The 15,917-nt window shown below is 35.2% G+C and overlaps 1 protein-coding gene across 4 annotated transcripts in view; it reads right to left on the bottom strand.

The window, feature by feature from the left end:
• Positions 1 to 15,917, bottom strand: part of TTLL7 (tubulin tyrosine ligase like 7) — a 57,813-nt gene that overhangs the window by 19,011 nt on the left and 22,885 nt on the right. For all 4 annotated transcript variants that reach the window (XR_004160799.1, XR_002118157.2, XM_019618684.2 and 1 more), the window contains 9 exons: positions 15,074 to 15,238; positions 14,140 to 14,298; positions 9,009 to 9,103; positions 7,999 to 8,146; positions 7,847 to 7,920; positions 4,842 to 4,977; positions 4,206 to 4,292; positions 1,255 to 1,450; positions 233 to 513 (listed from right to left, as the gene is read on the bottom strand). Coding sequence is in view for 2 of the 4 variants with exons in the window: in XM_019618684.2 (XP_019474229.1) it covers positions 233 to 513; positions 1,255 to 1,450; positions 4,206 to 4,292; positions 4,842 to 4,977; positions 7,847 to 7,920; positions 7,999 to 8,146; positions 9,009 to 9,103; positions 14,140 to 14,298; positions 15,074 to 15,238 (1,341 nt within the window). In the remaining 2 variants the exon portion in view is untranslated. The remainder of the gene's footprint in view (positions 1 to 232; positions 514 to 1,254; positions 1,451 to 4,205; positions 4,293 to 4,841; positions 4,978 to 7,846; positions 7,921 to 7,998; positions 8,147 to 9,008; positions 9,104 to 14,139; positions 14,299 to 15,073; positions 15,239 to 15,917) is intronic.

The raw sequence follows: 15,917 nt of genomic DNA, 5'->3' as shown, positions 1-15,917 counted from the left end.
ATTCATGATTTAGTTGGACCACCTGAGTAAATGTTTTGTTTGCCTAACTCAGGGACAGGCTTCAAAAGGAAATACGTGTCTAGACCTGTCTTTCTAGATATCTTACATTCCTGAGTATCTCTCAAAACAGAATTTAATTGATGATAATGCATCACGATTTTTGAAATTGTAAAAATTAGTAACATATTCATTGAACTTCAGAGAAATTGAACATTTTTGAATGTTATCTCACCCCTGAAGAGTTTACAGTTCCCAAGCTGGATGTCTGACAGACTCTGGATGAAGATGGACTGCAATTTAAAGAACGAGACCTATTCACTGAGGATGCACGCTGGATTTGCAGAGATGCTTTTGCAGAGAAGGGACGATGCTCAGCTGCATGTGACTGCATAGACAATATTGATATTGAGCGAGGGCAGCTTACTGAACGCCTTATTGGACCTGTAGATGATGATGAGGATGAATGCGATGGAGATTTTGTATTTTTAATCGAAGGTTTCCAGTTCATTCTACCTGCAGACAAATGAAAAGTTTAACAAGTAGTTGCATCATTTAAGACCCATTTTTCCATCAGTAACTAACATAAAACTAACAGATGTGTACATCCATTAAAGTGTCACATATCTTATATGTAGTAGTCATTCATGTCAGATCTCCTGATGCACACTTTATATACTCTATTAGAACATTTATTTCTTCTTCCTAGTCACCTTTAATCAGGTAGACTCAGCCCTCTGTAATGTGCATCAGATTTAATATGGAGCACATATTTCTCTACAGGTTAAAAATTGTGTGGGGCTGCTACATTAGGCTTCCTGAATGGAATAATATGGAAGAAAGAATTTGGTTGCTGGAGCATATATCTGTAGACCCAGCTTCTCCCATCTGCTCTTACATAATTGTAAAACTTTTTAATTCAGTCTAAACAAAGAATGCTAACATTAAAAATAAAATTTTAGAAATATTTGTGTAATAACACAATGAAACTCTTCTCAAAATAATAAAAGAGCAAAGAAAAGCATTTACAACATTTCAACTCAGGTGTATCTTTCCTTTTAGCAATCTTGTAAAAAAATCCTTTTTAAAATAAAAAAAAATCATTAATTTAGAAAAGATTTTAAAGAAGAAATGAAAAAAACCCAACAGTATTTAACTCTGAGTTATGAATGCTAATATATTCTGAAATAAGTGAAGCATTTTATATAATTTCTCATGTATGCCAGGCTTAGCTAGAAACACGATGATTTAACTTACCTGATCGTTCTGAAGGTTTATATTTATTTTCTTCAAGATCATATGATACTTTTTTCTCTTTTTTCTCATTGTGATCTTCCTTTTCAGTTTCATCTCCTGACCCTGACATACTGCTACCACTATCACAGCTGCTATCACTACTGTAGTTCTTAAATTTTCGTAAGGGTTGTGCAATTTCTGGCATAGAACACAAGGGCTAAAGCAAAACAAAACAAGACACACACACACATACACACAAAAAAAAGAAAAAAAGAAGAAGAAGAAGAAGAAGCAGAAGCAAAGAAATTAGTTTTCTTCATAATCCAAAAAGAACAGAAGAATATTAGATTTGTGAGTTATGAAGGTTCATTTGTACATACAAACTCTCCCAAATTTGACTTGAAGATTTGAAGATTTTCCTTAATTTTAAAATAAAAGCTTGAGCAGCTCATTAAACTAATGACAATAATTCCAAACTTTCTCACACAAATAGCAGCATAATACAGTAAGGTGAAAATGTCATTTTATTTTATTTCAAGGACAATTTATACTACCCAACATACTGGATTAAAGTTTAAAAGTCAAATGATACAGAATATTATTTACAATCAGTTGCAATCTAGTATTTGCAATAAGTGAAGAAATGTTTTGACAATGATCACTCTGAGGTAATGAGGTACACCAGGGAACTTCAGCTGGTTTACTTCTGAAAGAGCATTATATAGAAAGCAGGGTCTGGAAGGATACAGCAGGCTACGTTAGGCATCTTTGGAATCCCATATGTATATGGGATTCAGTGTCATTAAGTAATTAATCACATGCTATTACCAAGGGTAACATGAGATAAAGAGCAAAAAGTAGGAGACAGTGTTGCAAGAATGGAAGTAACAACAGAAAATTTTCCTTCTTACAGCAGTCGTGGTGCAGTCAACAGAAGCACAATGTCCTCCATTACATCTATCAACCTAAGAAGTCTCATACCGTCCCTTTTTTCCCCCTACATGCTTTCTGACCATTAACTCCCATCTATAATAACTGATGGCTTCATCTTCCTAGTTGTCTAATGGACAGCAATTATGTCTCACATTAAAAAATATTGTAATTTCCAAACACGGTTTGGATCAGCATGAAATAGAAAAGCTCCCAGGATTCATTTAAGTTTTAATAGAATGTAATGCACAAATGTAAACTACAAAGGACAATATTTAATAACTAAACACAAGCTACCTAAACTTCTACTCCAGACAAGGAAGGAAAGAGATTCTGTTGCTAATTTAACAGTGATAGTATGTTTATGCAGGCTCAAGCTGTCTGGCCAGACAGCTAAGGAAGAGTTAAAGAAATATTAAGAATAAAGTGATATATCCCACAGGGGAAAACCCTGGCAATTGTTCAGACTACACAAGGAGTATTATGATGTCTACCTACCAGCCAAAAGGACAAATTAAGGTGTCTCAACAGTTACTGATTTCTCAGAAATAGCTATCCTAATAATGAAATAATACATATCATGGAAATATATTTATTAAACATTCCCGATGTTATACAAGAAATAAAAAAAATTCCAATCAAAAATCATGGATTTTAAAGAATATCTTATTTCCACTTACCATATGTATATTCCTAACACTTTCTATACTGAAAAATAATAAGAACAGCCTGAACAAGACTTCACATCAATTAAACAAGAAGAATAAGAAGAAAGGTCAAAGAAATTACAAAAAGAAGTAATAACAAATAAAATCCAGATCTGGGTTTTAATTCACCACTTAAAATAAGAAATAGTAAATTGCTTAGCAATTCTAATCAGCTTGATTTTCCCTCATTTTGTTTGATTGAACTCATTTGATTCTATAATAGAAGAATTATAATAAAATTTCCTCTAAAGTATATGTATTTATTTTATTTCCTTCGATCTTTTTCCTATGCAATACGTGCGATGTAATAAACACAGGACTGTAAACCTTCCAGTATGCAAGTCTAAGGTGCCCTCTAGAGGCCAGAAATTAAAAAGACATTTTCAGAAAATATTTCTCAATCCATGTAGAATTCAATAACGTTTTTAATTGCAGACAAAAATGCCTTTGCTCTGGAAGACTCTCAGCTTGTTTTCTAACATGAGCACCTAATTGTACTCAAATTAAAAAAAGGAGAGTGAGAGAGAGAGGCTAAAATTTGTAGCAAATACGTTTTGTTTCTACATGCAAAGATAATTTATACAAAGACACACCTTCTATCCCTCAGTTTTATGTATGGATATAGAGGAAAATGAGGGAAAAATGTTTTTCTCTCTTCTTATTATTGCAGCTATTTAGATTCCCCACTGTTTCTTCAAGGAAGGGAGTGTGCCCAAGGCAAAGTGTGATTTCCTGAGCACTAAAGATTTAGGGAAGGCAAGACTTTCAAGAATCTTTACCAGTTTGCAGAGATACAGAGTGTGTTTAAGGCAAAGACTCAGTTGAACTGCGTGCACAACCAGAAAGTGTTATGCTAAAAATAACATAGATTCACTTTAAAATCAGATTTTGGCTCCAAGATATATCGTATGATGTTTTTAGCAAGTAAGAAAGCTGCGGATACATCATGATCATAAATAATCCTTTGAGCTTCCATAGTGCCTCTTATCCCATGATCTCAAAAATCCTCAGTGGTACTAATTGACTAAAGATCAAAGCATTCTTTTGAGATAATTTGTGGATATAAAAGATGATTTCACACACTGAAATCAAGTAGTCTCTGGTAGAACAGTTGTTGCCATACCCAGCAATTTCTCAGAACAGCTTAGAGAGAAAAAGAATACCACAGAGTTAAAATTTTTCATTTTTCATTTCATTTTTTAAGCAAAATACACAGGCTAATGGGAAGAGGAAGAAAGCATCCACCAAGATCAGCTAACTAAATTCCCCAATTAAAATCCTCAGACCACTTTTTTATAGAGAGAAATAGAAAAATGCTATCTAAAAGTCAAATACCTTAGGTCCTCGCTGTCTGGTGCATTTTCCCATTAGTTTTTCATCATCTATTTCACACTGCTCCAGAAGATCCAAAATGTCCTCCTCCTAGAAATAGGAATTTCACTATGATTAATTAAATATGGCATACGCTATTCTTCCAAAGTTCAAGTGCCAAGTGATAGGACTTTGGAGTTACTTTGTTACCTATTCCTGAAATAAGACAACGAATGCCTTCAGAGTAGGATTCTCCTTTATCTCTGACTGTGTAAGCAGACAATGAAGCCGAGTTTGGGGATGCCTTGAAATAGTGGAGCTGGTTTTATGATATCAGTTATTCTAATCTGTAAAAGTGCACAATGGGTTGGGGACATTACTGGAGGAAGAAGGAGGCAATGACCAGCTCATAAACAGTTTCTGCCAAGAATAAGGCTGAGGATTGGGGAAATGGAAGACAGTGAGCTTGTCTCCACCCTGGCCCACTGCAGTTCATCCAAATTCAAGGTTCTAGACCACAAGGTATACAAAGTATAAGATGATGGAAATGTTATCAAATGTTGTTTATTACCCATCACACATCATAATCATGAAAGTAACCTGCAAGGATGTGAATTCCAAGAAAAATGACCTCAAGACAAGACTTCTATGCATCAGTACCTTCATTCTTTTTAAAGGGTTATTCATTTCCCGCTGAAGTGAAGCAGCTCTCCCAGCAAGAAATGTCTGGAAAGCAGTGGCTAACAAACTCTCATACTTTTCAAGTAATGATTTATCATCAGGAGGGTAAATTCGCCTGAAATAGGGGAAAAAATTAAATAGTATCTTCTACTGATAAGCATAGTATCTTCTGAGCTACTTTTCAGACTTGGAACAAAAGTCACGCAGCTAATTCATGGTAATGCATATGTATCCCATCTGTAATTATTATGCAATACCATATCATGAGACATATGCTCCTAGCAATGCTCTCCAAATCTAATTTTAGCTTAGTGAACACTTACATGTTTAAACCAATAATTAGCCAGCAAAAAAATCCCATGCAAGCCATTCTGGAGATGTATAGGAACACAGCTTTGCAATACTCTCTGAAATTTCAGTGAGTCTGAATACATTCAGGTGTAAAAAGTTCATGAATTAATTAAGTACTGCATGTAAAATTCATTGCAACAAAATAATTTGTATTAGCAACAGAAGTACAAAAAACAGTGAAAATCTGAGCAATTCTTTGAGTTAATGGACATAACATAAAGATTGAATATGTGCTGCACTTGAATGATGGAGATAGGATACTAACTTACAACATACTGTAATGAAAAACTCAAATTAATTCTGCCTGCACTGTGCAAAGCATAAGCACTATTTATAAATTAATTGGCAATACATGACTGGTATGTTTTGGATGATTTTTTGTGGAATTCATACAGTGCTTTCTCTCCTTTTGCTTTACAGACTTCTCATTGGAAAGGTTTTATGTTATGATTTTGTAGCAATGGCAAAAGAACAATCTCATTAGACTCAACTGGAAGGTGGTTCAGTTTCCATAAAGTACCTACACAAACTCTAATCCAGGTGTAGTCAACATTTTTTACAGTGTTGATTCCATTGCTGAAAATGTAGCACAGAACAATTATGTAGGTCTCTCCAAAAGCAATGCCTCCTATGTATTTCCATGGAAACTACACCAAATACAATGACCACAACAGCACTATTTGAAAGAGAAAAATCTTAGCTACAGAACACTAATTTTCAACACAATCACCAACATTTCACCAGCAATGAACAACAGTCTGCATTCCACACTGGTAATAACCTGCAGCAGTAGAGGTGAATTACTGTCACTGTCACCACTGCTGAAACACATCACTCACCACCTCAGTGTGCTCAAATCCTCTGTTTGGTCTCCATAAATGTTCAGCAGGCACTGATGGATGCCAGTGGGTGCCACATTTTCCACATGGAGGAATTCAGTGTTACCCCTTTGCTTCATTTGCCCTTTCATGTCAGACACCAATTTGTCAGACTTCTCCTCTGCTGCCATCCGTCACATGGCAACAAACTGTAATGGGACATTGGTGGGAAGGTTCAACCTCTACTGCCACCCCACCAACATCCACCTCTGATTTTGTGGGTCAACATAATAAAATGGGAGGCATTACTTTCAGAGCTGCCCTCATTCTTTAAAGTAAAAAGGTATTCACTCTCACAAATACACTGTTCATAGGATTAGGATTCAAAAGTTGTCTGGACATAAAGATTTCTCTAGATTTTCATTCTGGAAACAATATGAATCCACACAGCAATGCTAGCATGCAAAATTTCTATGATTCTGTGGCAATGCCTGAGAGGAACTAGTCCTGCTCTGCAGACGGACATCGCGAAGAGAAAATACTACTTAGATAACACGTCTGAATCTCTAGCCAAGATTACTTCTCAGGCTCTGCTGACTCTCCAGCATTTTGTGAACATGTGATATTATGAAAACACAGTGCTGCTCAGCCCTTTTACACATGCACATTTTCACGAAATGCCACTTTACTTTTTCCTAAGAAAAAATAGAAATGTTTGCATTTTTATTGTTTTAGATTAACCAAAAAGCTTAATAAAGAGAAGATTTGCCTCATTTTCAGTCCAGAGCTGAACGAGCAACCTGAAATGGGATCAGTTAAAAAGTTAAAGTTATCAATAAACCAAAATGTATTAAAAGCATTATGATGTTTCTCCTTCTTCTCATTCAATTAATAAGAAAAGAACTGTTTCATTGTGTTGGGTGTTGTTTTTTTTTTTATGTACTAGCTCACCTTTACATGTGTCAAGAAAAGATAAAATTAAAGCTGGGAACATTACAAAGATGTAATTTTTTTTTGTAAGCAAAGATAATTTGTCAAAAAGAAAAAAACACAGAAATGTGTGTTTAAATAAGAACTTTACTGGGTTGTATAGAGCATCTGCTCAAAAAGCAGAGATGAAGAATAGCAGTAAATGCATTCTGACTAATTCAGAATGAAAGATATGAACCCAGACCTCTTACATCCCAGATGAATGTTACAAAGATTGGGTGAATGTTCCCATCATCTCTTCTCAGTGGTGCTCTGCTCCTTTTCACCAAATATTCATTGCCTTGCATTCACTTCTCATGAAGCTAATGTTAAGAAATAATAAAAACATTGTAAAATAAATGCTTATTTTCTGGCCAAAACCAATTACAACCAAGAGAAATATGAATGTGATAGAAGCACAAACAAGGCTTCTGAAGCATCATAGAGTACGTTCAGATTTGATATTTAATTCTCTGTAGAGTAATGCAGGAATATTAACATCCTGATACTATCCCACCCCAGAGAAAAGAATTGCCATTTGTGATTACAGAAGAAGTCTATAATGAAAATCACGCTTCTTGGTACACCGAACATGAACAATCACATCTATCGAGCAAATGTTTTGCACAAACACTGGAGTGACTGATGTAACGTAAAGTAAATGCATGCAAAAATACAGAACCAGAAAAAGACCTAAAAAAAAAATTACCTGGTCTAATCTATGTGTTTCCTATCAATACGTACTTATCTTTGTCATAAAATTATTATCTACCACAAATATTTGTTCCCTTTATTCCCAACAATGAATGCATTAAATCTTCTGATTGATACAGCTCACACAGTTACCTGTAGTTCCCCATGTGCCTATTTTCATGCTCTTCTTTGGAAATCTGTTTGCGTACTTGTGCAAGTCTTTCCTTCTATAAATCAAGAAAGTAAGACAATTAAAACAAAGATAATGTAAGTCATGGGCAAGAAACAGCATTTTTCTTTCCTACCAGTTCTTCTTTTCTCCTTTCCAGTGAGTGGCGCTGCTTTTCCCAGTCTGAAGAACCTGGCAACAGTTTTTTCATTGAGCCTTGACCATACAGTCTCTTTTGAGCTTCAGCTTTCTGCTGGGCTAAATTTCTCCTTTTATCACTTGTTCTGAATCACAAGGGACATTAAGGTACATCAATCCACAAAGAATGCTTTATTAAGAACTAGAAAAACGTTTATTCTCTCTACAGAACATTAAAGACCTTCTATAACAAAATACGTTGCAGAATATATCTAGCACATTCACTTAAATAAGCCCCCATGCAGGTTTTGATAGCTAAGTAGCAGTAAGAAGAGTACCAGCACCATTTCTCCGAACTCAAATCAGAGCATGAAGATTTACTGCCTTATCAAGCATTGATTATTGACATAATGCAGCTGAGTTGAAATTCACTTTCATTTCAAGTAAATCATCTGCAGCTTTCAGTTGTTCTTGTACAGTTTATGATACACAAATGAGTAGTCAAACACTAAGAATTTTTTTTTAATATTAACTTTTATGGCTGCCAATCTTCACACATTAAGGTGTGCTATAATGACACTGTGTTGAAATTTAACACAGAAGTATGGTAGCAGGTATTTTCCTGAAGTTTTGATTTTCTTCACCAAATTTCAACAAGCAGGCTTTCTTACAGAGGGGTTTGCCTTATGACTCTGCATGAAACTATTGTCAGAGCAAACTACACTAATACTCTCACTCTGAGATCTGTTTGAAAAAGCATCTAAAAGGCATAAAAATGACTATTACCACTTCATTTCTGGAAAGAACTTGAACAGGTATAAAAATTAAATTTGAGCTTTTAATAGCAAAACTCACAGCAAGAGAACTATTTAAGTTTTTAGTATTTGAATGGGGAAAGAAATGTCACACTCTACTAGTCCAATTAAAAACAAACAAACAAACATGCAAACAAAAAAAGAAAAAAGAAAAAAAACAAAAAGAGAGCCAGACTGAAGAAGACAAGATTACCTTATGTTGAGAAGTTTTAATGCATTTAGCAGAACACCCTTTTTTACATCATAGTCTATTTTTTGGTCAGTTCCAAAGCTTGGGGCTCGGTTAATCTGGAAATAGAAAAAATAAGGAAGAAAAAAAAAGGAATGCTCAACTTCATTAGGAACTTATCTGTTGTAACAGGAAAAGACATTCTATCAGATATCACAGAGAATAAGAGAACACATGTTGAAATGCTCATCTCGGATTGTATTTCTTAAATAATTAGAGAACCAAGCATCATCACAGAAATCGGGAGACAGGAGATGTACCTCTCAGACATCAACTTATCCAGACACTCAGAATGAACCTGACTCAAGTACTGGCAATTTAAATCCAGTTTAATGCATTCTTAGTTGCTGTGGCTAGAAATCTACCACAGCAAGTGCTGTTAAGTACATTATAACTATGTGCTGTACTATAGGAATCCAGCACAGGAAACTCTTTCCTTGTTCCTAGTCTGGAATACAGTTCTACTCTGAAAAGTAACAAGTTGTAAAAACAGAAATCAGCATGAGGTATGAAAACATAAATAAATAACAGAATGAGTTACTTAAAATCTAAGTGCAGAGCAAGACATCATAAACGTTAATATAAACATAGTGGAAGAAAGGAAATGAAACGAGGAGACTTTACCAGGCATCATCTAACCACTGCCAAGCTCTAGAGCCCCTGCAGAACAGCTTTCAAGAAAGCTTTGAAGGAGAATAAAGTAAATGCATGAATGATTCAAGGAACACCTTTCAGGCTTGTATAAAGAGGTATACATGAGCAATAGGTGCTAATAAGAGGCTGGAATCATGCTGATTGTGAATGAGCAGTGCTGGTAAGGAAAAGGACAGACTAACAGCTTCAGAAATGAAAACTAATGTCTTGTATCCCATGCAAATGAGAAGTGAAACACAACATGGAGTACTATGATTCAGTCCAACAAATACCTAAATACACAAATAGCTCACTGAAATGAAAACAAATGTAAAAATCAAGCCCCAGCTTCTTATTCAGAAGAAATGTTAGATATTGTACAATATGATATTCTGTATTGAATTTTTGACTCCATAGTAACATATAGCAACTAACAATATTTGGCTTTGAAATGCTTTTTTCATGCATCAAAAACAAGTAAGCAGACAGAAATATAGCTATTAAAACTTCCAATCAGTTAATTTCTAGTATTTTACTAGAATCAGCACACTGAATCCTTAAATTCAATTAGAATGCAGTTAAATACGAAAAATTATTTGAAAAGTATAAAATAATTTATAGTCTCTCTCCTACAGAGTGAATGTTGCCAAAAATAAGCTATTCTGAACAAAACCACACTGACTGTGCTTAATAAGCAGAAAATTAAGGTAGGGGTAAGAAAGATGTAAGAAGGCATTTAAAATGCTGTTCTGAAACCAAGCGCTACTGGGAAACATTACACTATCACCCCACTTAAGGCAGACCTTAAGCAGCTGAAATGCTACTGTACTCAGAACTGGAGCACTACTCTGTGATCTGCAGAGGATCGTTGGTCTTTGTTTTTTTAATACACAGTTCATGACTAAAGATTGAAATCCTGACCCTAACATAACCTCAGTCCTGAGGAGTAACCAGAGGGACAGTAAAAACAGTGATCCAGTTCTGGATGGCTGCTGCAAATTTGTCTTAGTGGAGTGTTTCATGTAGCAGTAGATCCAACACAAAATCCAAGCAACTGAGTACATTAGAAAGTTAATACAGAGAAAGCAGGTGTGAATTTAAAGTCAGCTATTCCATGCTCACTGCATGTGTGGATATTTGAACTGCCTTTTGATTTAGTACAACTACATGCAAGGATGCTGCATTAACAAACCTTTCTTTTAAATTTCTCCACCTGTTCACTATCTCTCCTTTCTCACATCAGGAAACTTCAGAAGGCAGTCTTGACAGCTGACCTTAAGTATAAAGCCTGCTTATCACCCAGTATAGATGGAAGATGAGACATTTCTAAGATCAAACGATTTCTGCTGGGCTCTGCCAGAGGGACACAAGCATGCATACCTAGTGACTAGAATCTGAATACTTTATTCAACTTCAATACAGGTTAAATGTCAGAAGAAATAAGTCTCTAAGGCCATATTTTTATACTGAAGCACGTTCAGAAACAAGATATTCCTATTCAATGTCATGTGTTAGGCTTATGCTACACTTATTGGATAAACTATTACCAAAACTTCAAAAGTCTGATGCATATAAGAATACACAAGGGAAAAAAAAGAAAACAAAAAAAAGGAAAAAACACACCTGTATTATAAGTACAGTATTCCTTGGTATAGACTATTGAACACAATGTTTCTCACACATTTTTATAATGTCACAGTTTTAACTATCTTTCAGTTGTATTAGTAGTAGAATTAAACTCTCCACAAGTTTCTAATTTCCCAAAACCAATATCTTCAACTTTTGCTTCATAATTAAAGTTTCACTGAGTACAGCACAGACACTTAATCAAAATACTTGTGAGCATAGCAGTTGTGGAGCACAGCATATTTTGTAACTAAACACTTGTCAGCAAAGGACTTCATACCTGTCATAGTTAAATTAAGCAGTGTAAGCTGAAGCATGTAAGGCTCCCCTCTCCAGCTACATTTGCAAAACATACTGATTTTTAAAAAATGAAACTTTGTAAATGCCTAAGATACTAACTCCCCCGCTATCTTCATCAATACCTGGGAAAAATTTCAGTCTGGCATTTCACCTCCTTATGGAAACAATCAAGAGCATTTCCATCTCTACCAGTAAAGAGTAGGAATAGAAATACTCCACTTCTCAATAAAGAGATTACATAATGACATCAATAAACCTAAAATCAATGGAAAAAAATACTACATCTTTTGAGTAACAGGAATTTTATCCCCACTCAACCTGTAGGACAGCATGTTTTGGAAAGGATCAAATTCTCCATTAAGACAGTGACTCTAAGAATAGCATTTTTAAAGAAAAATGAAATCTGTAACCCATAAAAACCCTACTGCATCAGATGAGATGCTGTTACTGGTTACAAATTATGCTGCTGACTGAGATGAAGAACTCGATCTCAAGCGAAAGATTATATTTATGCAGCAACTTTATGAACAAATAATTCAAGCATCAGTTAAGCGCAACGAGCCAAGTAACGTTCACAATGAAAACTTGTGAACTAGATAAAACTAGGTTTAGAGATAAAAAGGGAATACAGAACAGAATCTGTGAAATGTAAAACAAACCAGTTATGGTAAAAATGGGAAATGATGTGGAACAGACGGCCCGAGGGACGCCAGCCGCGGACGCGGCACAGCGCCGCTCAGGGCCGCCCGGCGCCACCAGATGGCAGCGGTGCGTTTCCCTGCGCTCACTGCTATGGAAGGTTCCGGAAGTTCGGCGGCATCCCGGGGCGGGAGCGATACGGGGATAACGGGTAATATAAAGAGAAGTCATCTCAGGAAAGCAGTCATTGTAGTGCCGGACAGTTGATTTCCTATGATAGTTTATTAAGTTGGCTTTACAACAGATCGGCTCCGCGAGCTATGGAAAGCAGAAACTAGATTGACCATCCTGGTCTCGTCTTGGCATTTTTCCCACAGCGCTGGGAACATGCAGAGCCTTGTGATTAGTACGTGTTCCCTCTGCTAGGGAGAGCACATCCCCTGGGGAGCTTCGGCAACAGGGAAATGGTGGAATGAGAGAAGAGTGGAAGGCTGGAGAAGCAAGAGCTGTCTGAGAAAAAGTACTGTATATAAATACCTACATTTTTTGCACGTCGTGCATTATTATTTACATCATGTGCATACACACTAGGTATACATTATTATATCTAATACATAAATACGCAATGTATGTTTGTTCAGTATTACACCACATATGGTCTGTATATATATATATATATATATATATATACACACGTGTATATATATATATATGGCAAATATGTTACGTGTGTGTACATACACACATATATACACCCTGCGTGTTTGTTCTGAGAGTGCTGCAAAAAACACAAGCAGAGACAATGAAAATTTGTGGGTGAGTGCAGAAACTGACTACATTCTGACATTTGAAATTTCTCTTAGCTTAGATCAACAGCTGGCAAAATAAGTTAAAGGATATCTGGATTATCAAAAGCAGAAGAGGAAATCATTGACCTTCTACATTAAAAAGATAATAACAACCAAGTACACAACTTTTCAAGTCCTGAAGTATTCTGCAGCAATCCAGAATCCAAAAGCAGCATTTATTACTTTGCCAGGTTCCTCCCTCACAAGCAAGGAATCCGGGGATTCTCCTCTGAGACTGCCCTACAGCATAAATAGTAAATCAGAAACCCCCAAATTTTGATATTTCATGTAAACATCCAAGGAGATAGAAGAGTGTCCTTCATAATGGATTCACCAAAGAGTTTGATTCATCATCTCTCCTAGAAGAGAGAGTTGCTACAAAGTTAGATGAAATGCCTACACATAGCAACTTCAGTCATTTAAATAAGAACCTATGTGCAAACTACAGAAATTCTATAGATGGTAATCTGGAAAGTGCAGAGGTAAATCAAAGGGATTGCTGGACAAAAAGAGAAGTATATGTAGTACAGATGAAGTTCATTGATTTTAGCCAGCACATCAAAGCCATTGAGTATGCCTGTATCTGTATGGTAGACAGTGAGCTAATTTATATTTTTCTAACTAAAATTATACTGAAACTCTAAGAGAAACAAGCACGACAACTGTTGACAGTTTTTGGACCAGTCAAAAAATTACCAGAACCATCCTCATGAAGGAAATCTATGCAGTACTCAATTTCTATAAACTTCAGCTACAATGCACCTGGAACAATTGGATTAACAGCCTATTTCTCATTAAAACTTCCAGAAACATTTAAAATGCAACATTCCTCCAGGAAAACAGCCTTATGTGAGTCTCTAAAATCAATGCAAAGCAGTGTTCCCATACAACTGTTGCAGAAAAAAAGCATAATCTATTTACTCAACAAGAGTACATTCTGCAAGGCACACATTTTCTTTGGAAGTTTTCTTACGTAGACATGGATTCAGCTGGGGCTTGGTTAAGTTTACACTTAAAAGTTTACTTTACATTTGTTTAAAGGAGTTTACCTCTAGAAGCCATGGTTTTAGTTTTCTGTCCAGCAGAATATCAAATCCCAGGACTTCAAAGCAGACGCTGTCACTTCCTGGTGCTTGCCCTGGCCTGCACATGCGATAAGCATGAAGAACATGTGGCTCTGCAACTATGAGAGTCTTCACTACTAACTCCTGTAGGGATTTTTTTTCAGAAAAATTAATCAGGAGATAAGTTTTTATATAGCAAACTTACTTCTTCATATATTTCATTCTTTTATAGATACTTCAGTAGAATGTAGAAGATTTTTAATACCAAATAAATGTTCATACTGAGTAACAGATACTTTTAATAGCTATAAAAACCATGACTATATTTTCCATAGTACATTGTTCTTTTTAAGATAGTCTGTAGTCTCAATGCTAAAGTTTAATTGAGGTTAAGGCATAGCATAGCCAACCTTATTTCATTTCATGGCATAGCTTCCAGTATTCTCAGAATCACATTTACAGATAGTGCCTAAGCTCTAACAATCCCAGTTGTATTCCTCACCTAAAGATGTCTGTAACGCAGCCACTGATCTGAATGGTGCAGGTTCCAATCTGCTGATATATGCAGTGCTGAATACAATTTTGTAAATATTCTCACATAAAATTTGTTTAATATGCTAGAAAAGCACATTTGAGAATTTAAATAGAACTGTCTGTATGCATGATACTATTTACATGAATAACTGGCAGGACTTATGTCCCTCAGACAGAAGAAGTCCAACATTAACTTTATAATCAAATTCTTGAGCTTAGCCATTTTAATCTTCATTTACAGCATGTCATTTGTGGTGTCTGGAGTTATAGTTAATAATGTTTCAAAAATAATGATGGATTCTGAGTAAAGCGATGGCATAAGTAATACATTTTCTAAGAATGATCCTTAAGGAAAATATAGAAAAGTATATTAGTTTCATCTTACTGAAATATCATTCCAGAATTTGGAGACATCAAGATTATTTGTTTCTAGAAACTCAGTAAACCATTTGATAGAGCGTTTACTTCCTTTGTCTTCTGTTTCATCCCGTTCAAAGTGTTCATTATGTTTATTCACAGAGTAGTTGGTCAGATGCATATACAGTTGGCTCTGAAAATACGGAGAAAAGAAAAAAAAAAATTAAATTATAGAATGAACAATTATAAAAATTAAAAGAAAAGGTTAAATCAATAATGACATGGTCTAACATTTCATATTTGCAAATACATTATGTGCAGGTTTAGTGTTTCTGGTTCTTGGAGATTTCACATACTGAATGTTGTAGCCTTGTTATATAACCTGGGCCTATATTTAAGCCAGTTGCAATAGTAGTAGATGTGCTAATCAACATCTGGTTAGATAATATACCTGCCATTTTTACAGGTGTGTATGTAAAAAATTCCATAGAAATGTGGAAAGCTACTGTCATAACTTACAGAAAAATTACACTTCACAAGAAGCAAACAACAAAGATGGTACTTTGAAGTGCTAAAAAACACTCTGACATCTGTTTCATAGACAATCCCACATTTCAGTTTTCACTGTAGTTTATTTATGAGAAATGTTCTCATTATAGCAATACTTTAAAATATCTCCTATATATAAAATCATCTGTTATGTTGCTATCTGCCAGAACTGCTCATTTTTGAGTGGCTGGTAGCCATACATTAGAGGGAGATAAATTTCAAACTATGCATTACATAAATGAGTGTTTCTTAATGTAAGAAAATAGCAATTGATTTATGCTACATTAAAAAGAACAAAGCCTTTAAATCTCAATTTATAAATC

This window comes from Meleagris gallopavo, chromosome 10 (genome assembly GCF_000146605.3).
Source record: "Meleagris gallopavo isolate NT-WF06-2002-E0010 breed Aviagen turkey brand Nicholas breeding stock chromosome 10, Turkey_5.1, whole genome shotgun sequence".
NCBI lineage: Eukaryota > Metazoa > Chordata > Aves > Galliformes > Phasianidae > Meleagris > Meleagris gallopavo.
This window is presented reverse-complemented; position numbering and strand designations above follow the sequence as displayed.